Source organism: Neolamprologus multifasciatus, chromosome 8, assembly GCF_963576455.1.
Source record: "Neolamprologus multifasciatus chromosome 8, fNeoMul1.2, whole genome shotgun sequence".
NCBI lineage: Eukaryota > Metazoa > Chordata > Actinopteri > Cichliformes > Cichlidae > Neolamprologus > Neolamprologus multifasciatus.
In genome coordinates this window covers 20,396,898-20,423,171 of record NC_140446.1, presented here as the reverse complement: position 1 = coordinate 20,423,171, position 26,274 = coordinate 20,396,898, and the positions used below count along the sequence as shown (strand labels likewise).

Sequence of the window (26,274 nt, the reverse complement as noted above, 5' to 3'; positions counted from 1 at the left end):
ACGGTTAGCTTAGCAGTGCGAAGCGGGCAAGTCATTATGTCGTTTGTTTCAACAATATGGAACCCAGACAACAAAACCAGCCGATTTTGTTAAGTTTTTCTTGAGCTTTTATAATATTTTTTACACTTATATTATAACCTGTATGGTAGTAAACATCAGAGTGCTTGTAGTTGATGAGAACTGGACAGGGCCAGCCAAGTGATTCCTTTGCTAAGCTGAAACTGCAAAGACACAAGAGTGGCTCTTTAACTCTTAAACATCATTCATTTATTTACAGATTTTACTGTAGGGGTGCATGGTGGAACAGTGGTTAACATTGTCACCTCTCAGCATAAGGGTTCAACCCTGCTGCCCACCTGGGCCTTTGTGTGCATGTACTCCCTGTGACATTAATCTGAGTGTCGTTCCTACTGTTTCAGCTTTGTGATAACATGCAAACTACCCATTGTATACCCTGCGTGTGCTGGAATAGGCTCCAGCCTTGAAAGTGGATGGGTTTTATCGTACACTCATGACTGAAGTGAAGTGATCGTCAGGGGTAGACTGGATCTTCTGACAGGCCGCCCTGATGTCCTGCACGGTGGAGTGAAGGTCACTCAGCTCTGTTGTAATGGCCCTCTGGTTCACTGTCACGGGAAAATATTGGAGATGAGGTAACAAACCCATTGAAACTCAAAGGAAATATGCAAATCAAACTGTAACAACAGCATAAAATATGCAAAAGAAGCACACCTGATTCTACTGTATATTAACTATTAACTTAGAGCATTGTACCTTTAGCTGCCAGAGGCACTGTTGTGAGGTCTCTGGGAAAGCTGAGCAGCTCTGGGAAGTGTTGGCACAAAGACTTAGCCAAAATGTGGAGAAAGGTGGATTTCCCGTCTACTGTTTTGGTTGTGCTTAGCTAAGAGACAGAAGGAGAAGCGCATGAGCGACTAAACACTGAACTCGAGCTTACCGTGTCGAAGGCACAGACATCCATGCTGTACCTCAGTTAGGAAGTTGATCTTAAAACTGGTCGTCCTGTTGCTCTTCGGCTGCCCGTTGTTCAGGTAATTTCCCATTGCAAGAACAAACTGTTGGTAAAGTAAAGCCGTAAGTATTCACTGCTAACACAGATATTCACCGATGGCTTTATTTTCATTTCGACTGCTCCAAAGCCTTACCTCCAGGATCTTGGCTAGTTTCTTGCTGCTCCTGAGCTCCACTGAAGCCTTGTAGATGTAATCGTACGCGATCTTCATCTCCTCCGTCCTCTCCTGTAGGGTCGTTTTAAAGTAGAGGCTCCGCAGGCGAGTCTTATAATCAGGCACCATTAGCATCTGAAACACAGACAATCTTAAATCATTTAGTTTTACTCTTTAAAACATCTCTGATCATCTCTGACATTTTTCCCCCACAGTCACCTGGAAAATGAACTGGTCCGGCTCGCTCAGCTTGCCTGGATCCTGATCAAACTGTTCGTACTGTTTCACCTCTTCTTCGTCTGGGGCATACAGCAGCAGCTGCTTGATGTGGGCCGGCTCCAGCCTGTCGGTGGTCATGTTCATCAACACCTGACGCAGCTCTTCGGGGGAGATTTTCAGATGGGCGATGAGGATGGCTGCAGGGAGGAGGAGGAGGGTGAGTAGGCGGGGGAAAATGTGGAGAATTTATGTACCAAAGAGGATCACTGTGTTCCCGCTCTGCTGACAAACCCTTCATCTGCCTGTCTTTCACTCACATTTATTACCATGTGTCTGTAACATGTAGCTCTGAAACCCAGAGTCACATCATAAACTCGCTAATTAACAGTGAATTAGCAGTGCCGTGACAGAAGACAGAAGTTGCTGTGCCAAAGAGTCCAATCTGGATAACTGCAGAGAAGCAAGGCATCATTTTTAGACTTTTCATTGTCTTGCTATATTGCTACACTGGCCTCCATTGTTACGCTGACGTAAGATGACTCTTTGTAATTCTTTGATCAAATTTGGCCAAATCTGATCCACGATCTAGGAAGAACATAAATATACATGTCTTTTTCTTCTTGTAGAGTGAAACATTCTTCCTTGTGAATGAAACATGAACGACCTGTTGGTACCAGTTAGCACAAAGCAAATCTAGAGAAAAATCAGTCAGAAGGTATAAGGAGAGAGCAACGATCTGTGGCCAAATCCCTTTTCTTTATGGGAGTGAGCTCGCTGTTACTTCTGCAGTGCACCTGTTTTCACCTTTATTCCAACCAAGCGAGGTGAAATAGATTCATGATGGTTTATAACTGATATTCCTGAACTTTAACTCACTTGGATCATCCAGTGTTCCTTTAATTTATTTGAACAGTGTAACTGTATCCATTACAGTGGCCCTGAGAGGTCAAATGCAACTTAAGAAAATGCAAGCAGGTAAAAGCACAGAGCACACATGGGAAGCTGAATAAGTAGTAGCAGAAGTTTAACAGCTGCAGAGTCAGTGGTAATTTTCAACTGTTGATTCTGTTCTATTATCCTTGTTATGCTAATATATATATCTGAGTGCGCTCTCACCTGAACCCTGCCCTTCGATGCAGCGTTGCTACTTCAGGCTAACATGTTTTTATCGGGTTAATCAGTTTATCAGTTAATTTTCATCAAGTTTATCAGCTATATATTATCTTGTGGGCCCAATGTGGATTTGATACCTTGTCTAAATAGTGTCTATAATTCCTCTTCCACATCAGTGACGCAGAAAATGTTTGGCCTTCGTTAAGTGATGTTCTTTGTCTTCTACTTGTGCAACGTTTTTGTAACCAGCTGTAACTATAAAAGGTATTTTCGCTGCAGTCTCACATCCTTGATCCTCGACCCTTGTGTCGTGTTTGTGTGGCACTCACAGGCATTGTAGGCTTTCTTATGAGACAGAATCTCCACCACGTCTTTCTTTTTTAAGTTCTCTGGCTGGAAGGCTGGCTCTGGAGGAGAGACTGATAATTTTAACAAACAGTGTAAGGATGCATTCTCCTGGCACCAGGGGTCAATATGCAAACTAAGTCACAGAGGCTGAATGTGGCGGGTTGGTGGGTTAATAACACACTCTGCCATTGGAGGCCAATAAAATGATTTTTAATTGGTCACAGCAAGTTGTGTGGTTTGTTTTTTACATAGGCAGATCTGTGTTATTACTGATAATCATGACAGAAAACAAGACGGGGATATGGTGCCGTATGGAGAATGGATTTGAGGTGCAGGTGAATGAAGCAGCTCCAATGGAGAACATAACTGTGAAGGTACAAACACAACAGGCGACGTCAGTAAAGACACACATATATTCAGATGCAATGCAAATGTATCGTTTTAGACACAAAGAGGTTAAGATGACTTGATGTGTATGAATTGATGAAGACGTGACAAAGTTACAAAATCACTCACTGGATCTGCGTTGAGTCCCAAAGTGCAGGTCCAGGTCTAAGTGCTTCACCATGTCGGTGAGCTTGTCATACTCCGAATCCTCCCCGAGCTAAACACAGACAAGGACACACTGTACTCTCCGAAGGCACAGTCAAAATCAGCTTTTTTAACTTATTTCTTTTATGGATGGTGTTCAGATTTTATTCATGTCTGATAGGACTATATGCTGGGATCAAAAAGGCTCAACGTTTTAACATCTAAAAGCAGATCAAGTCTGGCACAGCCTCTGTTTACAAAAGCAACATTGTTGCCTTGATGACTCATCGGAGACACATAAGGAGGTTTTTTGAAATATGGATGGAGATATGTAGGAGTAGTGAGAAAACTCACAGTCCGAGTGGGTAGATTCACATGTTGTTTTCTTTTTTTACTGACAGAGCCATACATATACGTATCCGTACAGCCTGTAACCACAGGGTAATGCAAGATAACTGGAGATCACCACTCACCTGACCCCATATTGTTCCCTCAGAGTTCTCCACCTGCTCCCAGCGGAGCCTCTTTACACTCATGTGGTTAGCGTCTGAGGCTTTCTGGCCCAGCTTGGGCAGCGGAGGTGGGTCACAAGGAGGAGGTAATGGTGGAGGAGGTGGTGGTGGAGCCTTGAAGATGGAAAAACAGTTACTTAACACTTAAGCCATAGTGTTCTAGTTCAGCACAAAGACAGCAGTTCTCACTACTGAATCATATTCCCACTGTGCGCATGGACCTCACAAGTTTCTTGTATACTCTTTAGCAGTTGCAGACAAAGAAATTATTACTGCTATTATTAGTTATTTAGGGTATGGGTCTGTCGTGGAAAGCAACAGCAAAACCGGGGACAGAGCATGAGGTTAAGTCAGAAAGAGCATGGCAGGAAGTACTGGGGTTGAGATGGGTTGCAAAGTGGCTTACAGCACACTGTGGACAGGATAAAGAAGATTAAAACAAAATAAATAGATTTCCCACTCAGGTCTATAGGAGAATATCAGCTGAACTGTGGGTTGCAATGAGATCATGTGACCTATCGGGATGAAGTTGATGGTCTGCCTAAGATAAGATAAGATAAAACTTTATTAATCCCTCGGGTGGGTTCCTTTGGGAAATTTGGTTTCCAAAAAAGCACAGCACCGACAGAAGTTACAGAGTTACAGAATATTATATATATATATATATATATATATATATATATATATATATACACATACATACATACACACACACACACATACACATATATAAATACAAAGACATATATAGATAAAATATACAAAGGGGATAAATAGAATAAATAGGAATAAAAATAAAAATACAAGTGAATTGCACATTTTAAGTATGGAGTCTATTGCACCGTTGACTATTAACAAAAAGTATTGCACAAAAGGTAATTGCACAGTGAAGTGAAGAGGCACTACAACTTAGTTGTTCCCCCCTCCTTTGTCCTCCTGTTTCCCCTCCCTCTCCCCTCCAGAGAGGAGTTAAACAGTCTGCGCCTGAGTGCTGTTCTCGAGTAATAAAGTCCAATTAAGATCTGAGCCAAACAATCAACTGTATGTGTGATCCCACTTAATAGTGGACACTGATTTTTGAGCAGATGTTCATGTTTTAAATGGATCTGCATGAAAAGAAACATAGAGTTTATTAGCTTCTTCCAAAGAGGCCATGTGAGTTGTTTATTTTCTCTGTGTTTTTGTCTGTTTGTTAGGAGAATTACTGGAAGAGTATGGTGTAAAGATTCTTTATCCTGGATCTTTACACTTATATGACACTGAAATAGAAAAACTGGAAGAAATCTGGAATCATGTTCAATTCACGAACAGTGTTGGGGGAATTTGGGGTTTTGGTGGAAGAATACAGTCTCAGACTGCTCATGTAGTCCTTTTATTTCTCCTTATCCTCTGACGTCCCACAGGTCAAACCACACAGAGTCAAGGTTGGGCTACACTTAACATACTGAAGGCGTTAACTTTCAAATCAAGCCTCTTAAGTGGATTTTGGCCTAATAGATCTTCTGTCATAAAAGGCACATTTGGGGATGAAATAGATTTAAAAAGTTGCATATAGATCAGACATCAAATCCGAAACTGGCTGCTGGCAAACATGAGCGATGTTAAAAGGTTAAAATGGGGCAAATTATGCAGAATGTTGATTAGCACCAGAGTGTTTAAGTGCTAGTTTGCACCTCTGTTGCTAAGCGCTCTTGGTTGCAGCACTGATGGAGTGAACCTCTTTGTGTTTTCATTTTCTGTTTCTGTGTGTGCTGACGTCTTATTTGTACTTCAAGTAACAAGACAAAAAACAAACAAACCACAAAGTGGTTTGTTTGTTTTTTTTTTCACACAGATGTTACCTGTTTGGATGTGTGGTGTTCCTGCCTTGTGGTTTCCAAGGTCTTCATGTGACTGGGGAGGGAGGAGTGAGAGGTTGGAGGCTGCGAGAGCAGCGAGGAGCCCGCGTGGCCCTGGCTCTGACATTGGGATGGGCTGTGCTCCTGGAGGGACGGCGGCAGTGGGCCCTGGTAGCTGTGTTGGTGGTGGAGCTGGTGGTGCCTCTGCAGGACGAGCTGGCTCGGCCTCAGCAGCTGCGGGGAGGGCTGCGGGGAGGGCTGGCGGATAGGCTGAGGCTGGCTGAACTGTCGTGGGAGGTAGGTGGGGCGGGAGCGCAAGGTTTTGGTGGAGGTCAGGGTTGTGTGGCCGAGGCGGGTGGTGGGTTGGAAGCGCTGGAGAGTCTTCTCATTTTCGTCTCTGCTCGGGTGCTTTTTGTGTAGGGGAGAGCGGCTGGACAGGATGGTCCTTGGAGGGGGTGGAGGAGGAGGGATGATGGGGTGGTGCGGTTGGAAGGGCATCCGGCTGCGGGGCACGTGCTCGGGTGAGAAGCGCACTGGTGGGAGAGGGTCGGTAAACGGAATGGGAGGGGGTATGAGAGCCTGCAAGGGCGGAGGAGGCGGGGGGCTTTGGGTGGGAGGTGGTGGGATCGGTTCGGATCCAGAGGAGTAGCAGGGAGAGGAGGCCTCGTCGCTGCTGCTGTGATCCTCACTGCTGCCGCTGCTGAGCTGCCGGGGCATGAAGCCGATTTCCTGGTCCTCCTGGAAGCTCATCTGGAGGGAGGAGGAGTGCACCATCAGCCCCGAGAACCACCTTCACCTCCACATGGTCTAGTAAACGGCTAATAAACAGCTTCTACGTTTTAAAATCCAGTCTATTCAAGCTAATTAGGTTATTATTAGGTTCATTACGGCTTTGACGTTTGCTTGAAATGTTGTACTGAAACTTACTTCACTGCCTGTTTATATTTGAACAGAAAAAGCGACACGGGGTGCAATCAGAATGTTTTGGGACTCTGACAATTTATTTTAAAGAAAGATTTGTCCTTGTGCACCTCTGGACTACTTCTAATAGTGCTGCTATTTTATGTCCCATTCATCTGTGATTTCTATCTAGACCACAAACGTTCGCTAAAAGCCGACATCTGTGTCAGACTGACCCAGCTTTAATGTCCTGAACCATCTGTGCTGGTGAGAGGTGGGTGTCCGGCTACCACCAGCGAACCAAAAAGCAGTTTTCAGTACATAAAGTCCAAGCTTGCTCAGGAAGATCAGACTGTTCACACAAACTTCTATTTCAGCTCCATGCAGATCTGGCTCCCTGCAACTCTATCTTTTCCCCAGAAATAAAGTTAAAGTTAACTAGTTCACTAAAATCAATGCAGAGGTGCACAAAGGTGCAATCTTGAAGGGGTGACTAGCCAAATTCAAGTTTTCTTGTTTAAAAAGGAGATTTTATTTTATAGGTGTAATCCCAAAATATATTTATCACACTTCATAGCAAGTTCAGAAATTCTGCTTTTTTTTTCTCTCTTTGACTTTTAGAATAGAAAATATCTACAAAATAACATCAAATCAAAGTGCTGATGTACAGAATTTAAAACCCATGCGCTTAAATATCTCCAAACCTCTATATAAAAACTATGAAAATAACAATACAATATATTATAATATAACATAATGTGAATGGAAAAGAACCGACACAATGCTATAAAAAGCCCAGTACTTATTCTAAATACAGATTACTAAACAGAAATATGTAGATAAAACTCTATGATATAACTGAGTATCATTTTACTTACAGGCACAACTCTTCTTCTGAAACCATGACAACCACCTTGATATATCTGTTCGTGTGACACAAGTGTTCATTGTAGCGTACATTAGAGGTGCTCTAATGTAAACATGCAACACTACAACGTTAATACTTCTCTAAATGTTCAACTTGCTTACTGTTTATTAAGGAGCAAATGCACAAACAACAGATTTTTGCCTTATCGTGCTAAATATATAAATCGAGATCACGGCGGTCTAACAGCTTCCACGCCGCAGCGGTGCACATTCTGTACAACTGAGTCAGACAGGATGACATTTTCCCGTCTGGCCCAATCAATATTGTGGCAGTGAAAGTGAAAGTATGACCAGCATTAGCTTTTATTACAGCATTACTCGCACTCTGCATTGAAATTTAAACTCATTTGTAATTTAAAAGTAATGAATGTAGCAGCTTTAAATGTGAAATATAGACAATAACGCAGATTAATTGCAGGCACGGCTTCCAGTTATTCCTCTCACTGAACCAGCACCTATAAGAGTCTGAAGGTTTAATCAATGGAGATTTTATATTTGTAGAATGTAAACATTACAGAAGCTAGCTCCTTCTGCATAGGCTGCTGTAGGCTGAATAGTAAGTCACTCACTCTTAAGGTTAGGTCCAAAAATTGTTAGACAAGTCTGGTTTAAAATCCACTGTGGGTTAGGGGTCAGGGCTCAACAATGAGAGCGTTCCACTTTTTCTGCTCCTGCTCCAAAAAGCTCCAAGTAATGGTAAAACACTTGTAGCATAGTTCTGCCTCTCACAGCTGGCAGTTCAGTGGTGGAATAACTGAAAATCACGTCTTAAGAAACAATAACGCTCTAAGATCGTGGCCTGTTTTTCTTCCTCACCTCCTCGTAGTCGTTCTCCCCGGGCACGAAGTCATCCACCAGAGTGACCCGGTGGCCCAGCTGCTCGCTCAGAGAGTCCAGGAACTTGTCTGTGTCTCGGCTGCGTGGCGGCCGGGAGAAGGTGAACAGTTTTTTGCGGTGGGTCAGCACGTTGTGGCCGCTGTCTGAGTGATGAGGGGAGGCCGGGGGGCTCTCCAGACTGACATAAGGGTTGGAGTCTATGCTGCTTTGATGGTGGATTTCATACACGGGAGTGGGAAGAGGCTCCTTCCAAGACAGGGACAGGCCAGATTTACGATTACCTGTAGAGACGCACATTAAAAACGATGGCCTCGATTTATATTTAGGCCACCTTGACGTGAGAATCTTTCCTCTTAGTAAATATCTGACATTCTAGACCATGTAGTCACCAGGAGGATTATTTCTTCTGAGAGGTAACCATTGCAAAATAAATTAAAAAAATAAACTGAAAGCTTGTGTGTTTGAGTGGTTGCCATGCCATGTTCACATCAGACTGGCAAAAAAAAAGCATCACTTAGCAGCAATTCTGCTTGTTTGCCACCTATAAGGACACATCGTCCACCACAACCCCCCAAATCTCATCATGATGTAAACATGGCATCAGTCACGTGCCACCAAGGCCCAAAACTGATCGGCTTCTATCACTTCGCATGTCATTTTATCTGTTCATTATGCGAATATGGGACCCTGGTGGCTTAAAACAGCAAGATGAAAGCATGTATCTGAAAGCGTGTGGATGCGGTGAGTTTTTAGGAACCCAGAATACCTGTGAGGGTGGGGAGTGTGAGGGGAGAGAGAGGGCTCTCGGGCTCTGGTGAGGAGCCGCACTGCAGTGGAGGCACACTCTTTCCTGCGTACACGTTCTCCAGCTCCGTATACACACCTGTCATCTACAGATGAAGGCATGATCATCTCATTAGCACATTATTACTGGGCACATTTTCTTTGAAGGTCTGCTGCTTATTAGTATTTTTTCTGTTAAGCTGCAGACTCACATCTGACCAATTATCAAAGTAATAGTAATGATCAGCAAACCTTCAAATCAAGTGAGACCAGAGAGCACAGAGATCATAGCTAGCGTTCCGTAAATGCCAGTCGGTGAGGAGCTAGGCGCGGGAAAGCTGCGGGTATACCTACATGATTGAGGTCAGGGGACTCGGGGAAGGAGGTTCCATCTCCTGACTGCCTCTCCTCCGGGCTCCCGGATTCATCGATATGAATTCCTAAAGCACAATAAAGCATGAACAGTGACACGTGTTCATCCACCATCCACCTCCAGCCTGGGAGGAGAGCGGATGAAGCAGAGCAGAACAGCGCAGAAGGAGCAAAAAAAGCTCAGGTCCCGCAACGGGGGTTAGCGATGGTAATGGAAAACTGGGGAAAAAGTAAAGTACCTGAAGCCTGAAACAGCCAGGAAATAAACACTGTTTCAAACTGAGAGCTTGGGGAAGTTTTTAAAAGCAAACGGATGCTGAGAAATGGATGTAATGTATGACCTGGTGATGACTTTTTTTTTTTTTGTTAGTAGGAGTCCTATGTGAGCTCAAACACTTACACACATTCCCACCTGGGACTTGGCCACTGCAAATAAAGCCTCATTACTTATCTCTGATAATACCTGGCTCAATGGGAATTTAGGTAGCGGCGCGTGAATAGTACAGTAACTTCATCAGGAATCCCCATTTACTGTCTCATCGTCGATTTCTCTTGTATGAGTTGTGTTATAACGATGGGAACACTGAATTACTTATAAGCAGATTTAAATAAGCACACAGCTTATTAGCAATAACAACCCCATTTAAATCCCTCTTGCTTTACAGATTTCGTTAAAGCGGCATTAACATTCTGTGTTGGTCACCTGGGGCAAACAACCTTGTTACGACACCATTTCAGTTCATCCAGCAGTGACGAAGCCACGTTCCCGCTCAAGTCTCTCTTTTTTTTGCCTCCCGAGGGAAAAAAATCTTCATCTTCATCAGCTAAATCTTCACCGGCTCTACCTTTAATTGCTAACTTTGTCTTCCAGCTGTCTTTGCGCTGTAGCCTACAGTGGCTTATTAAAGCTTTTACATCAAAGAAAGGTTGCCCGACGACAAGATAAATTGCTTAAAGTGGTTATATTGTAGCAGATGTGTTGCAGGATGGAGCTCGAAGGCTTTTTAAAACCTTTGAATCAAACCCAGCTGAACAATTTCTGGAATTATAATGATTTTGTGCTAAAGGACAACAGGCTCTCATTCAACGTGTTTATCCCACTGGGACGTTGCCGTGCATAAGCGTACCCATTCCTAGGTGAGTCCCGATGATGCAGTCATCGGAGCTCCTCTCTCGGACATTGTTGCGGTACGACGACCCCGTCACCCGCATGGAGCTGCTGCGCCGGTGGTGCTCTGGACCGTTGTCAGGCTCTAATAATGCTGCAAAACACACACACATACACACAGGGTCAGATTGGCTCTATTTTGCTATTTATATAAAAAGCACGATAAACATCGATAGTACATCACGATAAAAATCCAATTCAACTTCTCATTCGTTTCATGCCTCACCGTTGCTCTTGTAGCCAAGGAAACGAGACAGCTTGCCCTGGCAGCGCTCCTGTTCATCGTAGGTCAGCAGCTGGTAGATGAACTTCCAGATCAGCTGCTTGGCTGGAGTGTCCAACACTGGAAACACGTCCACGATCAGGGTGTCCACGTTCCTGCAAACACACGTGCTCCATATCCACTCACTGCCTTCTTTATATAATTCCTGCTTATGGCTGACTATCATTCGGTGCAAGGGTTTATTTTATATTCTTTGTACCATGTAAAGCTGAGAAAGAGATGCTGGGAGAGAGCAATGAAAAGGGTGGGAGGATAACAAAGATGTCACTTATGGTATGATTTATGTTGTTGGGTGTACGCTGTATGCATATACAGTTGAATAACAGTGATATTTTAATCCTGCTGCCTCACATGTTTGCATCATCTGCTGAGCTAATTCATCATCCCGCCTTTCTCGATCCCTTCATCCTATATAGGAAATAATATCAGAACCTAACTTAAGCTGTAGCTTCCTGCTTCCGCTGCTAACCCTTCATTTGCTCAATAATCCATGTCTTCGTTTGCTAACAGATTCCTCTGTAACCCTGTAACCCTCTGCTCCCTGTCCCTTCGCTCACTGACCTGTGCTGGAAGAACGTCTCTAAAGCTTTGCAGACACTGTATCTCTCCTGGATGGTCAGCAGGTGCTCCAGCTGCTGGCTGAAAGTCCGCCCGTGGACTTTGATGCTCGGTGGAAGAATCTCTGCAACCCACTGCAGAGAACTGAGACCAGGAGACCTGGACAGCATGTATGGAGGAAATCGAACATTAATTTTCCCATTCCTACTGACTGAACTAATCCTTCTCCTTCATTCAAAACGAATACACTGCTACAGGCTAGGTCTAGTGTGAGATTTTTGGCGTGCTAACCTAGAACGTGGCAATGTGGTGGGGGCCAGACTAGAGGATTCATCTGCATCTGTTTGGTCTGAAGAAAAGTCAGATGGACCCTCCTCCACCACGAGAGTGGGCACGGCTCCGCTGCCCTGCAGCATAGACACCACCTTCTCATGGGAGCAGTTTCTAAAGCAAGGGGAACAAAAAGGAGAGACGATGGCTGTTAGCTGTATAATAGAAGGACTGAAGCAATGTGCACAAACCAGCAGAATCACTGCGTTATTATGTAATACTAAGATAAGACACAGAAATGATCATTTTACAGCCATGATTGAAAAATTATGTAAGCAGACATACATAAAAACTACATTTAACAGGATTATATAATAAAAAACAATTTGTTTCAGTCTGCCCAGAAACACTGCTGCTGCTCTAAGACACCTTGCAAGCCACGAGAAGCTTCCCACACTTACTTCTATATTTTGGTACAATATGTGAGAGCATCTTGTTCTTTATGTGATGTACACAGACACTATGAATCCAAATATAAGCCCTGGTAATCACGTACTGCAAAGTTTCCATCATTATAACAAATATATCATTTTCCACATTGTTACAGACGCTTTGTAAACACTAGACTGTAACGTCCAAATCTCTTGTACTTTCTTTTCCTCCTTCTTGCTGGCGAGCACCTCCCACTGTTTTCCTGATCACCTCCTACGGCTGCAGCAGCATGTTATCAGGGAGAGCAGCGAAATTATACATTGCCAATCAAATGAATACATCAAGCAGCCTGGGAGATGCGCTGTGACTCTTCTTTCACATGGTTATCAGGGTGGCAGGATAAGTAGTGCCGTTTCCTCACATGGAAATACTGTCTGATGTATTGCTTGGTATAGTGTATTTGCATAAAGGCTGCGATCACGTTCATCAGCCCATGATAGGGCACCTGCACACGTGTCAAGGTATGTGAAGGAGCGCTTCATTCACATACCCCTCAGGATGGGCTGTAAAAACCCATTTTTCCTGGAGATGTAATTACTTGAAAATGTGGTGATCTGACTGTCAAATATCCAATAAAAAAAAGAGCTGAGTACTGTGCAAAAGTCTTGAACCACCAGTCATATTATCATATTTTGCTTAAAAAATGTGAATAGGTACATCATTTTGTTTGCACAGTTTTAATTAGCTTTAAAGTCAATATTTGGTATAACCACGTTTTTAATAAAATCCGACTTTACTTTTCGGTGCTCATTATTAGATCCCCAACTGTAGCTGTAAACATGACAGTCTCCACTGTTTTTTACAGATGGCTACAGACATTCACTCCAGCATCTTGCTTCTTACATTCTCTGTACATATTGGACAAAATCTGATTCAGACCTGTCAAATTACATCACTCAGTCAGACCTGTGACCACTGCTTTTCAGACCAGTTCTTGTCTAATTTGGTATACTTCCACATTTTCTCCCTGTTTCCCTTCCTTGAGAATGGCTTCTTGACAGCCACCTTTCCACTGAGAACCCTTCTGATTAGACATTGTGTTTTTGTAACAGGCCGCTAGTAACAAAATATCTAAAGATACAATTTAAAATGGATTCTTTGCTAAGTCGTCTGTTAAGTGTAGACACAACACTGATTCATCCCTTCAGTTAGATGTTTTTTTAATGCTTGAATGACTCATAGGTCCGTGTTAAGTGGTTCAACATGAAAAAAGTCCCCAAGACCACTTCAAAAAAAGTCGGGCTCACTGGCAGCAAAATATAAAGAATGAGGACTGACTCAAGGCTTTTGCTGAGGACTGATAAAACGTGCTGGTGTAAAAAAAAAAAAAGTATCTTTGTGGGTTTTTCAAAACACTAAAAATTTTGCTCATATATAAAGGTAACAGGAGATATATAGTAACAGATATAGTTATGGTACACATCCCTGAACTAAATAATGACTCTAACGAAAACACTGCTGTACGTCCTGACATTGAACTTAATGCCAGAATATTAGGAGTTGGTGGGCATACATGTTGTGGTTCCTGGGTTTTTGTTTCCCTTTTCGAGACACAGGTAGGCGGGGCGGTGCTTGATGGCATTCCGGCGCACCTGCGGCGCATCGGACGTCATCAGTGGGAGCATTTATGGAGCTGAGTGACGGACGTCTGGTGTCGGAGTAATGTCGCTTCCACAAGTAGTAACGTGGTTTTGCAAGATTAATCTGTTGGTTCCGCGCTACTGAGCTGCATGTTTTAAGATTAGTCTCCTGCCTGCTTTCCCTCTGCACCAGCCTGTCTCGCCGCCTGCTCGCCTGCCTGTTTCTTTGTGTGCTGGCCCTCTTTGGATCTGTGACAGAGACTTACCTTGCGCCGGCCTGTGACCACTGCCATACCTGTATTTCAGTGTTTCAAGTAAGCTCTCCAACTCTCCCCGTCCGCCTCAGTTTTACTCTTGACGTTATCCCCTAACTCTGTTTTGTCCCTCGTCCTCAGGTAGCTCCGGTGCGCCGTCTATCCTCCCGCATACCTCGGCTCCGTTTCATCCCCTCAGCTCTGTCTCCTCGCACATTTTCCTGGCCACTGTATATAGCCCCTTCCCTTGTAAATATTCCCTTATCACTGTAAATAAATCTGCTTCACCGCGAGCTGCCTGTGTGTGTTTCTGCCACTAAATCCACCCGTTTAAATTCCCTTAACACAGAATTTAGCCCGAAAATGGTCACTGTGTAACAAATTTAACAGTAACACCATCATTCGTGCTGTGAGTTGTAGAAATTAAAGATTTCCTGTAAGGTCTTGACTCGTCTTATCTTGTGTTGACTGATCAATAAAGTTAGTGCTGCTGTGCAATATGTAAAAATGCAGGCAACTCCCTCAGTGTGGGGATACTCATATGGGTCCTGCTGCTTTAGATCATTTTATGAAACTCCAGGTATAAAATCAGAGGAAGAAATCCTGTAAACAGCTGAAAGCAATAAACACTGTTCTCTTACAGACAGCACTCAAGCATGTCTAGGGCTTTTTGTGTTTTCTTTGATATACATATGTTGGATTATTGGTTGATTTGCATCAAAGTAAAAAAAAAAAACTGTCTAAAGTTAGGCTCTGAGATTGTTTTGTATTTAATGTGAGATTTGTTTGGGTAGTGATGAACAGTTACTAAAACCTATGGTCTTGCGGTGCACAGCTGAAGACACAGTCCACAAACTGTTTCTATGATGAAAATCTCATAAAATTCAGCACAGAAACTACGAAGGAGAGTGTTCAGAAAAAAAATAGAAGCGTCATGTGCTTGTGAAAATATCGAGGAGAATCTACGTCAGAAAAAAATCAGAAGGGTTATGTGTTTGTGATGGATTATCTGGCTCAGTGAGAGCTGTTTTTCATACTGAGGCAGAATAAATGGCAGCAGATGGCTTCTGCTGGAGAAAAACAAGTGCTGATGTCTAAATATACTGTGTAAGGTCAAGAACTCGGGCAGCAGGGAAAGGCAAAATACTACAAACTACTACTGCTGCTAACAATAATTTCCATTAAAGACAAACCTCATGTCCAGTCCGTTGAGAAAGAGGATACGGTCGCCTGGTTTCAGTCCACATTCCTCTGCAGGACTATCTGAGAGGTCGACAAAGATGGCAGAAAATCAAACATCAATCAGAGACTGAACAAAACCCCCTGAAACCAATCCTTCCAGCTAACGAGGTGCACAGAACAGACGGGCACAACGGGGGGAGAGATGGTGACTAATGTGATGCTGTCAATCTGTGTATGAGATCCAACAAAGCCCATCAACAAACAAGATGAGCTCCATGCTAAATCTTATTACGTAAGGAAACAGTGCTGTCAAAACAATCCCTGGCAGAATAAGTTCTGACTGCACTGTACCCATCGCCTCCTCATCTGTCAGCACACTGCGGATGAGGAGCTGTCATGTCATTTGTTTTTTTTCCTTGTTCTTTTTTAACCCAAAGTTTGGATGCAGTAAAGTCTTAATGGGGAAACGGGGTTGTGGCTTCCGGGCTATCGGCAAAGAATCTGTGGTCAGATCACGATGAGAACTATGCCACCCACCTCCACAAGGGCCCACTGAGTCAGTCCGCTCTGGCTGTTTCAGCACATGTTGGTGGGGGATGATGGTGGGCGGGAGCAGTGCCGTCATCGTCAAACACACACACAACGCACACGCACACCGCCTTCCTCACCAAGGAACCTGGCAAATTCCCTCAGCAGTAGCTTCACAGCCTCCTTGTCTGCTAGTTTTGCTTCAAAAAGCAATAACTGTGAATTAAATAACCTTTTACTGCGGGAAACTTAAGAAAGTAATTATGAATATTTCACATAAGCTCTAAGTGGAAATTAGATTTAAAAGCTAGCTTTAATAAAACAAGCAAAAACCGCCTGTGAGAGTCGTTCAGTATGGCCTTATAGTCACCCTATATGTTGATGCAAGTCTATAAAGGAAAAACATATTAAACAATGGCTGCTTGTAGAAATAGTCGACAATAAGAAAAAAAACAAATGGGAAATCAGCCTAATTGCATGTTTGGCCAGAGTTAGACAAGGAGATCAACAGCTAGGCTGGCTAGATTGCTACCAGGCATTTAACTGCCCACAAAACCCCAAGCTGACAGCTCTAAGATGACATTTTCTGCATGGCTTAAATATTAACGATGAAACCTGTTGGTAAGTAAGCTCCAGAAGACATGATTACCACAGCAAGCTGTTTTGTCTTGTCCTCAGTCCCAGAAGCATTTGAGTGCCCTTCATTGTAAGTATATGACACTAATATATTTGCAGTATGACTTGATGTACAAAGGATTTACTCTTCCACCCTATGACCAGTTAAACTGCACAGGAAGAGCAATAAACAGAATATAAAGTACATCTGTGCGGCACTGACTGACCACAGGTGTACCTGCTGCCGCACAGCACAACCTGTTAGCATTTCACTAGTGAGTCAGATAAGTCCACTTCCGGCAACACTCACAGTCTCACACACACACACACAAACGCCTCCTGATCACCTTCGGCCCCGAGCGGCTGGCACCACAACAGCCCCACCCGCGTAAAATACATCTGCCCCCCTCACCGCCCACAACACGGAACGGCGCACGAGTGAAAAGCCGCCACACAAAGAGAGGAGGCGTCAGTCAGGACTGCACTGTACTTGGTTTTATTATAGAAGCAGTACCTGGGATGACGGAGTCGATGCAGACGGGAGCGTGACCCCGCAGCGTGAAGCCAAAGTGCTTCTTCCCCCTGTAGACACGGATGATCCTGAGGAAGGGATGCAGGCAGGAAGTGAGATGAGCAGTTCATTCATTCGGATTTAGAGCTCTCTGAAAAACCTTCGCGACTAAATGTTTCTAACAACGAAAAGCTTTGTGCCTGTCTACTGGCCTTCAACTTTCAAAGAGGGTGACACAAACTCTACATGAAGCAGAGCGCATTCATGGCATTTATGTGCAAAGCATTTTTCCTTTGTTCTGAACACTTTCAGCCGACGCTCTCTGCTGAATCACATTTTTGAATTTCTTGTGCTTGCGTCAATCCATCCTCCAAAAGCAGCACCTTTAACCGACTTAAAAACTTTCAATTTGAGCAGTAACCAAAACCTGTAATTTATTTTTTGGGCTTTTTTGATTCACTCATCACCCATTTAGTCAAAATGTGAACAGTCTAAAACGCAAACAAAGGAAGAAAAAGCTGGAAGTGGAAAATGTGTGGAATTTGTAAAAGTGATCAGTCAAACAAAACCTCAGTGTTGCTCGTGACGTCATTTAACAGCATTGATGGCTGTGAATGAATGAATGGGAAGCCCAGCTGTCCCCGGAGTGAGCACTCACTCGCTGTTGTTTACAATCCTGCCTGCGCTTCGTTTTTGCTTTTGTCACTTCCTGTAAGTGGGAGTCTGAACAAGCACAGACGTGACCCTCTGTTTGCTGCGATCCAAGCTGACATTTTTCTAACGTAACCCAAATCAGTCCTGCTTGAATGCCAGACGTTGTTTTTTGTTTCCGGCTTGAATAAAAAAATTTGGGACATGTTCAGAATAGCTCTGACATTTTGCTGAATGTGGGGCTCCTCTCTCTCATTCACCCCAGTCGGAAGAATACGCGTCGGAAAACCTCCCGGTGTATCAAAGATGAGGCTCGTTCAGTCTATCCGTGGAGCGTTGCCATGGAGATAACTAAAGGCAACACTGCTTTGGTATATAAACAGGAGGAAGGCGAAAAAGACAACAAGAGAAAAGAGACAAACCTATTCTTTGATAGCCGTGGTTATACGCTCTTATGTAAGCCAAGCTAAATGCAGAAAGGCACACTGGGTGCTGAATGTGGATTTGTGTGTGTTTGAGGGCTGAATAGAAAAAAAAAGAAGAGCTCACAGCATCAGCTCTGAGCACACTTGACAAACTAAGTGTCTGTGACTATCAGGCTGCTTGAGGCCTCTCCTCATTCCCTCCGGGTTACACCAGCAGAGCTTCATACACTTATATATAATTTCACATGACCTCAGCTGAATGCACTCTGAAAAGGTATCAGTCAGTCTGCTGGTACATCAACAACCGTCACATTGTACACACACTATACAGACAGCTACCACCCTATAGTGCTTGATTTTGTGTATCAATAGTCAGTAGAACATTTTGTACAACAACACATCTGGGGGTGGATTTACCCGAAATGTTATGTTGACATCTCTCTCCACCTGTATCCCACTGGTCTATCGATCTCTTTCTCCATCTCTCTACCTAAATGTCACCATGTTTCTCGGTCTATTTCTATCTCCCTGCCTTCAGCCATCTGTCTGTCACTGTTTCTTCACCTCTGCCAATCGGCTTTTGTGGTCGGTTTGTTTGTCTGGCAGGATTACTAATGAAGTTATGGACAGTTTGGCACAACTTAGAAGCAACTAACTTTCACAGTCTATCTAGATCCAAATCCAAAATCGGGTGTTTTTGGAGGGGTTTTTTGACAACTCCTTAGTATTGCCAGATAACTGGAAATGGGGAAAACTGGGGGACATTGTCCTGATGATGTCAGGACAAACCTAAATAATCTCTTGGATTCAGAGGCTCACTTTAATTTATGCAGATTTTCAGCTGTTACAGAGTTATGCAGTCTCTTGAATTCTCTCGTTCCTATATGTTTTATCTATATTTATTTCCTTCTGTATATATATTATTTCATCTAGATATAAATATATAGACTGCATCTATATCATCACCTCATATCACTCTTTATCACTCCGTTTACCTGTATTCCCCATCTCTCTATTCTCATTGCCATCGATCTCCATCTCTACATCTGTTTACTCCTTACTTCTGTTCGTCTCTTTTTCTGTTGATATCTATATCTATCTCTCTGTTCCCACCTCTAGCTCTGTCTCTCGCTCTCTCTCACTGCTCTATGCATATTTCCAGTTACTGTGGAGACACAACAGTGTTACACAACAGTCTTTTGGGTTTACTCAGTGCATTGAAGGCAGCAGCAATGCAGCGCGACTTCTTACTGACACATGATGCCCCTTTAACATAATCAGCTCACCTCCTGCTGCCTTGTGCCCGGCCTGTATGATCACACTTGACATAAAGGGCCACATGTTTTTTAAGACCTCCTGTTGCTGAATACTCAAAGACCCCAGGATTTTATTAGTTAGCTCGCTATGGAGATTTACTGCCACAGTCCTGTGCTGCACCACGTCCACTGTGGTGTTATTAACTGGACAGTCGTGTAATCAAGTGTGTTAGTGGGTGGAGAAAAAGTGTCAAATGGTCAGGGGGGGAGTCTACCCCATGTAGGATGGTTGCCAAGAAACAACCAAGAAGATGGTAGAAGATGGTTACAATGTGATGTTTTGTTAAATGAAACAAATACGCAGCTGTGTGTGAACATCTTCGTGCATGCACAGACTTGCTCTAAGTGCAGCTTTATAAAACTCTGAGGAAGAGGAGTTTTAGCACACGATAACAGATAAAGCAGTCCCTGAAAGGGACTTCTCGGCTCTTGAATTATGAATTAACAGTTAACAACACTTAAAACCGAGCGAAAGGACTCATGAAACCTGCTGTGTTTGATATGTGTGCATACCTCTGATTGGGTCCAATAGGGGGATGCACGGGTATCCCTGAGACGGACTTCCTTAAGCCCCTGTCTCTCTCCGCTTCTCCCCTCCCTCCGGGCTCTCCTCCATCCCTTGGCACTGAGCTGGCCCGTTTGGACCCGCGGTGGCGGTCGGAGTGATCCTCGCTCCGACTGCGACGGATTCTGCCATGCGGCTCGCTGATGCTCTTGCTGCGGCAGAGTCGGTTGATCACGTTCTGGGAGACGGTGTCGTCGAAGCGTTGCCGGTGCTTCTTGGGAATGAAGATTCTGGCCAACATGGCAGCATATGAGGAAAACAAATTGGTTGGTGTTAACTGTTTTTCCATAAGAGTTCCTCTACGAAAAGCAATGAGATGGGTAGAGGATGGATCTACATCACAGATCCACCTCGATCCATTTTAAAGACACAAATTCCACAATCACGACTCTGAGAGCGATGACAGCCAGTGTTGGAAGAGATTAAAAGTTATGATATACTTCAAACTCTACTGAGAAAATGTTCACAGTCCTAGTCGGCACAGATTCGGCTCAACAGGCTTCCTTCATGTCTCAGATCTGAAGAAAAGATGAAAAGATTTTGACTGATGGAGAGTCTTTCCCCTGACTGAAAAAGAAAAGAAGTTGAATTTGATGCAATTGTTCTCTGAGGAAATAGACGGTGAAGAAATCGTGGCGTCACTCACTGCTTGCTGGAGTCTTACTGCTGCAGCAGGGGTACCAGAGCCAGAATACAGCATGAGAAAAAGGTGTGGGAGTGAGTGAGCAAGGGATTTCTCCTCTCTCTCTCTCTCTATACAGCAACCGATTCTCGGTCTTTCCTACACTTCCGTCTACACATCACCTACAACTGAGGCAGGAAGCTGTCATTTCATCCACCTAGGCCCTGACAAGGAAACTCAAAGTGTAACGCACTGGGATAAAATAGGGGCAGGGGCATCAATTACAGTGAAACACTGAGTTAAACTGTATGGAATCACAATGTTTTTTTATTTTGTAATCCAATGTGATTTCCTACTAAACACCTACTGTTTTCATTTAAATATCAATATACAGCTATGACATCGATAAAAGTTATTTTCCTGAAGTCTTACTTTGAGAAAAGTCAAACACTTGAAATGTTATGCTTGTAATATAACATTTTAAACATAAGCAGTCACAGTGACTATATGTTATAGCAGCTGAACATTGGTAGGGTTAGTCGTCATCACTCATGAGTGATGAGTAATTATCCCCTGTGGAGCCTACAGTTGGTTGCTGGGGTGCTGAAGGGTTTCAAACAGTAGCCGTGCTGGCTTGTCAGATGGAGGGGTGGGACATGCAGCTGACATCGAGAGTGGGAGCATTTATCTGGTTTATGCTGTGAAAACAATAAGACACATTGCAACAATCCAGTGGGGATGAATTCATTATTTTAACCGCTTACAAACAATGTATCTAACAATGGAATGTTTTTTTATTTAACCCTAGCCTTAATCCTAGCCAATCAGAATTGAGATTTTTTTTAATGGTATTATTCTCCCAGAACAAAGAAAATAATCTAAAACTATACATCTGTTTTTCTCCCCCCAAAGAGTTAGGTTTTGCCTTTCTCTAGGTTTATGATCTATGACGACCGATACCTCAGAGGGTTAATATCGAAAGCTACATTACCCACACACAATGATAGAAATAAACATTGTGTAACACTTATGAATTAATGTGCATTTAATGAGGTATAAGTATTTGATCACATTTGTTACTTGGTGGAGTAACCATCCTTAGCAAGCACAGCTTTTAGATATTTCTTATAGCTATTGCTAGGTTTGAGCTGAGTTTTCAGATCTCCTCTTTCCTGATCTTCTCCAAATTCTTAATGCTACTCCACCTCGAGACTATGATGTGCTTGTTCTTCTCAAGGGACTCCTTTGTTGTCTTGGCATATGCTTTGGATCAGTGTCCTACTGGAAGACCTGCCCATGATGCGTTTGTCGGGCCCCGGCTGAGTGAAGGAGATTCTTGTCCAAGATTTGTCCATCTTTCCAATCCGGTCGTTAAGTCTGACGTCACTAGCCGTGTCTGGGCCTAAACTCCGCTGCAGGTCCATATATCAAACGATCACTATGGCATTACTGAGAGTTGAAAAACTGTCTAAAGTCTTTCATCTTTAATAAAATGATTAGCGTTCTGCTCTACCAGGTGTAACAATTGAGTTTAACATCCAGGCATCCATGAAAATGGAATTTATGACATTTAACGGAGTTAGAAGTTAGCAGGACGTTAGCTCGCTAGCTTCTGTCTAAATACAATATAGCATGTCCTGACTGCGGGGTTTTGGAAACAAATTAAAACGCACAGCTCTGTTATCACTTCCAACATAAATGAAGACAGAAAACTAAACAGCAGTGACGTTTGTAGGGTTACTGAAGTTTGGCTAGCTGGTATATAATGATGTGCTACGTGACTGCTAGCAACACAGCTATGTTAGCATAATATAAACAAGCTAACTTTTTTTCCACTCGATAAAAGTTAACGTGAGTGTTCTCGGTGGTCAGGAACAAATGTAATCGCATGGCATGATGCTGTAAAAGGACCAAACTTCAGCCAGGAGAACAACTGAGATAATCCATCCACAATACGAGGTTAGTCATTCATATACTGCTGCATGGGCTGGGCTGTAGTTACATCCTAAGGTTTTAAAAACTGAGCTTAAATAAATGATTAGCGGTAATAAAAGCGGAGGGAGGTCAACAGTGATCACTGACTGTTTTAGGAGCTTTTTGAGATTAAATAGAAGAAAATACAAAACATTAAACATGTTAACAACACAAAAGCCATATTAAACGCAGACTACTTTAGGCCCGGAAGTAGGATTCGTCACGTCATCACTTAACGACCGGATTGAGCGATACAGTCATTGTGTAGCTTTGGCAGAAAAACATTCTCAGAGCACAAAGCTTCCACCACCATGACAGTAGGGATGCTGTTCTTGGGGTCACATTCACCCTTCTCTTCACTCCAAACACAATGAGTGGATTGATTCAAACCAAGTCAATTTTGTTCTTATGTAACCACATCACATTCTCAGAAGTCTCACCTGAATTATTCAGGTGTTTCTTTCGGGGTTTGTGTTCTTTTTTTTTTTTTTTTTCTTTTTTACAAGTTTGTAAGAATTTGACAATTTTTGCTACACAGCGTTACAGATACTTTTCGCTGGTACCGAAAACATGTAGAGGTTCTCTTGCTCGTCTTTCTAAGCAGACTGGGAACAAACTAAATATCAAAGAGGGGGATAAGAGTGAACTGTACATGCTGTTTCTTATGGAGCGCTGCAAACAATAGCAGTGACTAAGAGACAAAACAAAACAAGTCCCCACTCACCAGCAAACACACACACACACACACACACACACACACACACACACACACACACACACACACACACAGCAGAAAACAACCATTCATTCAAAAGATTAGAACTGCTGCCAGGAGACAAGACAGCCACCCACACACACATACACGCACACACACTTTCTAGAACTATATTTCTTAAATGTAGATGATCTAACATTAAATGACTGATCATCAGGTTTTAAGATATGCATAGCTCCGAAATAAAAAACAGTTGGAAAAGTCAATAATCTTAATATTAGGTATACAAAGTAAACAAAATATCCAAGAAAATTGGAGTAACAGGAACCCCCCTCCCATGTTTATGTGGTTATTCCGATCATTTCTACCTTATAACAGCAGTTGAGCTTAGATTACATACTGAACACAGTGGGAGAAACAGCTCGCATAGCACCGTCCACTCATTTAAAGTGATTTTCTACTCATTTCCTTATTTTTTTTCATTATTAGATAATTACATGCTCATATATTTAGGGCGAGAGGTGGGGTACACCCTGGGCAGATTGCCAGTCTGTCACAGGGCTAACGCAGAGACACACAATCATTCACACCTATGTCAGTTAGATTGGATATTCTTAATATGGTGGTCATCACAGATACATACGTTTGTAGTTGTGACCACAAAAGTTCCTTCAGCTTTTTCTTTACGAGGGGCAGAAAACTGAAATGTAGGAAATGGGGTAGCTTTTTTTAGTAGATGATCCCTCAAGTCCTTGTATAGAGTCTGCCTGTTTGTCTATATAGACAGTTATTTATCCCCACATGAATTCGAGGAGATCTAATTCCATAAGTATGCTAAGGCTACTTTCAGGTTGTCACAGGAGGTTGTCACAGCAGATAGGCTCTGCCTTTTTGATTTGGCAGATTGTTTTAAGCTGATGCCCTTCCTTACGCAACTCCCAGGGGACTTTTGTCTCCCACCACTGGCAGGAATATATCATTTGTTAGGTGAGTGTGTAAACCACTACACTGTGGAGCTACTCCTTTCAGTACACCAAACCAGCTCATGAGCGGTGAGAACTGGAAAAACCCCCAAAAGAAATCACCCCACCTCTGAGAATTTATTAGCACAAGCACATACTGCCATAAGAAGGCAGCAGCCTACACATCCTGAAAACAATGCATGCTGTATAAAGTCTATTAACACTACGCTTTTTCTCTACTTCTCAAGGACCACATGTGAAGGACATGTAGAAAATTCAAAGAGCACCAAAAACATTTGAAGTTAACATTGTTGGATCAGTGAGCTGAGGCCGGACACATATTTGCACAAACAGCCATTTTGATTCCCACCTACACCAGCCTGTTATGCTCTGACTGTCTGCTGCCGCTTATCTGCTGATCAGATGAATCAGTCATTAGCAGACAGGGCGCAGGGTCGGTGAAAAACAGCACCAGTCAAGCAATTAACCACGATCGCGCAAACAGAAAGGAGGGAGGAACAACAGCTACCGCTGTTCTTGTCCATGCGGAGCTAATTAAGCTGCAGCAACAATTCTGACAGCTAAATAAAGCAATTAGGACACTCTTTGGAAAGAGAGAGAAGCAACTTCACAGCAGATGTGACTTTTCGCCAGCATGCATTTAATTATCCATGGCTGCTGAAGTGCTTTATTAGGAGGTATTCAGCAAAATATGCAGCACCTTCAGCCCTGTTCTGTACTTGTAAGGTAGGCAAATAATGAAGACTCACTCACATCCAGAACCTACGGGTCACAGCTGCTGTTAACAAGTAGTCAACTAATGAAGAGCTTGTTTTTGAAAAACCTGCCCAAAACATTTTCACTCTTTATAAGCTGTAGAAACAGGCCTGTAGAAATAACAATGATGTCATTAGAGCCTGAACCATTGTCCTTCTGGCCAGCAGTGGTATTTGACACTGTAATAGCTACAAAACAGCAGCTGATGTTGACAACCAGTATAAACCCATCAGGCACATTTCAGCGGCAGTCTTTAATGACAGCAGCCGCCTCCAGCAGGAGATCTTCCAAGGTCACAAATAACAACATCAAAAGCATCTACTGCCAACGTCCCACTGCAGCTATAGGTGTGGTGTTTGTGCCCCAACCTGTCACAGCTGTTTTGCCAGCATGCACAGGGAGTACACAATCTTATACTAAAGGTAAAATAACTATTTAAGTAGTCTTCAGGAGTAATTTTCCAGGCCTCTTGAAGGACTTTTTGGATGTTTTCTGCTTTCTGATCTCTTCTCTATGTCAAGATGATCCCACACTGCTTCAATAATGCTCAGGTACAGGCTCTGAGGAGGTCAATCCATGACTGATACTCTTCCGCTGCGTGTTTTTCTATCCAGGTACGGTTTTACTGCATTGGTAGTGTTTTCTGGGAGCACTGTCATTGTCAAAGATGGTGCTGGGAAGGGCACGCTCTACTCCATCCGCCAACCAACATCACTAGGTAGGCTCTCAGGTGGAACCCTCAAGGCGAAAGAGAGGCTGCCCAAGAAACACCTGGAGATGAGACCTCGAGGCAGAAGTAAAAAAGATGGAGCCAACTAGAAGGAATGGCTCAGGACAGAAATCTCTGGAGATCTATCTTTGGCTGCCTTTACCCTGGCAGGGGTGATAGACAGTAGTCGTAGTAGTCATGCTGAAAAATGAAGCTGTTTCCAGACACCTTTCAGATTGCATTGCATGATCTGAAGGCGTTTTTTTGCATTCATAATTCCATCAATTTTAACATGAGCTCCAACAATACTGGCTGAAATGCAGCCCCAAACCATGACACAGCCTCCACCATGTTTTATAGATGGGTGTACCCAGAGGTAGGCAACTCCAGGCCTCAAATGCCAGTGTCCTGCAGGTTTTAGATGTGTGCTTGAACCAACACAGCAGGTTCAAATTGTCAAATTACCTCCTCGACATGTCTTGAAGTTCTCCAGAGGCCTGATAATGAACTAATCATTTGATTCAGGTGTGTTGACCCAGGGTGAGATCTA

General features: G+C 43.2%; 1 protein-coding gene across 8 annotated transcripts in view; it reads right to left on the bottom strand.

Moving 5' to 3' along the window:
- grid2ipb (glutamate receptor, ionotropic, delta 2 (Grid2) interacting protein, b) overlaps positions 1-26,274 on the bottom strand; it is a 44,297-nt gene that overhangs the window by 5,515 nt on the left and 12,508 nt on the right. For 4 of the 8 annotated variants that reach the window (XM_085169431.1, XM_085169426.1, XM_085169429.1 and 1 more), the window contains 20 exons: positions 19,914-20,195; positions 17,012-17,097; positions 15,366-15,435; positions 11,868-12,020; positions 11,580-11,735; positions 10,962-11,113; positions 10,695-10,829; positions 9,550-9,635; positions 9,179-9,302; positions 8,392-8,693; positions 7,527-7,571; positions 5,752-6,498; positions 3,872-4,024; positions 3,384-3,471; positions 2,849-2,938; positions 1,407-1,603; positions 1,167-1,322; positions 990-1,076; positions 775-904; positions 508-626 (listed from right to left, as the gene is read on the bottom strand). In XM_085169431.1, the coding sequence (XP_085025557.1) occupies positions 508-626; positions 775-904; positions 990-1,076; positions 1,167-1,322; positions 1,407-1,603; positions 2,849-2,938; positions 3,384-3,471; positions 3,872-4,024; positions 5,752-6,498; positions 7,527-7,571; positions 8,392-8,693; positions 9,179-9,302; positions 9,550-9,635; positions 10,695-10,829; positions 10,962-11,113; positions 11,580-11,735; positions 11,868-12,020; positions 15,366-15,435; positions 17,012-17,097; positions 19,914-20,195 (3,358 nt within the window). The remainder of the gene's footprint in view (positions 1-507; positions 627-774; positions 905-989; positions 1,077-1,166; positions 1,323-1,406; positions 1,604-2,848; positions 2,939-3,383; positions 3,472-3,871; positions 4,025-5,751; positions 6,499-7,526; positions 7,572-8,391; positions 8,694-9,178; positions 9,303-9,549; positions 9,636-10,694; positions 10,830-10,961; positions 11,114-11,579; positions 11,736-11,867; positions 12,021-15,365; positions 15,436-17,011; positions 17,098-19,913; positions 20,196-26,274) is intronic. The other 4 variants (XM_085169427.1, XM_085169432.1, XM_085169428.1 and 1 more) reach the window with 3 other exon arrangements.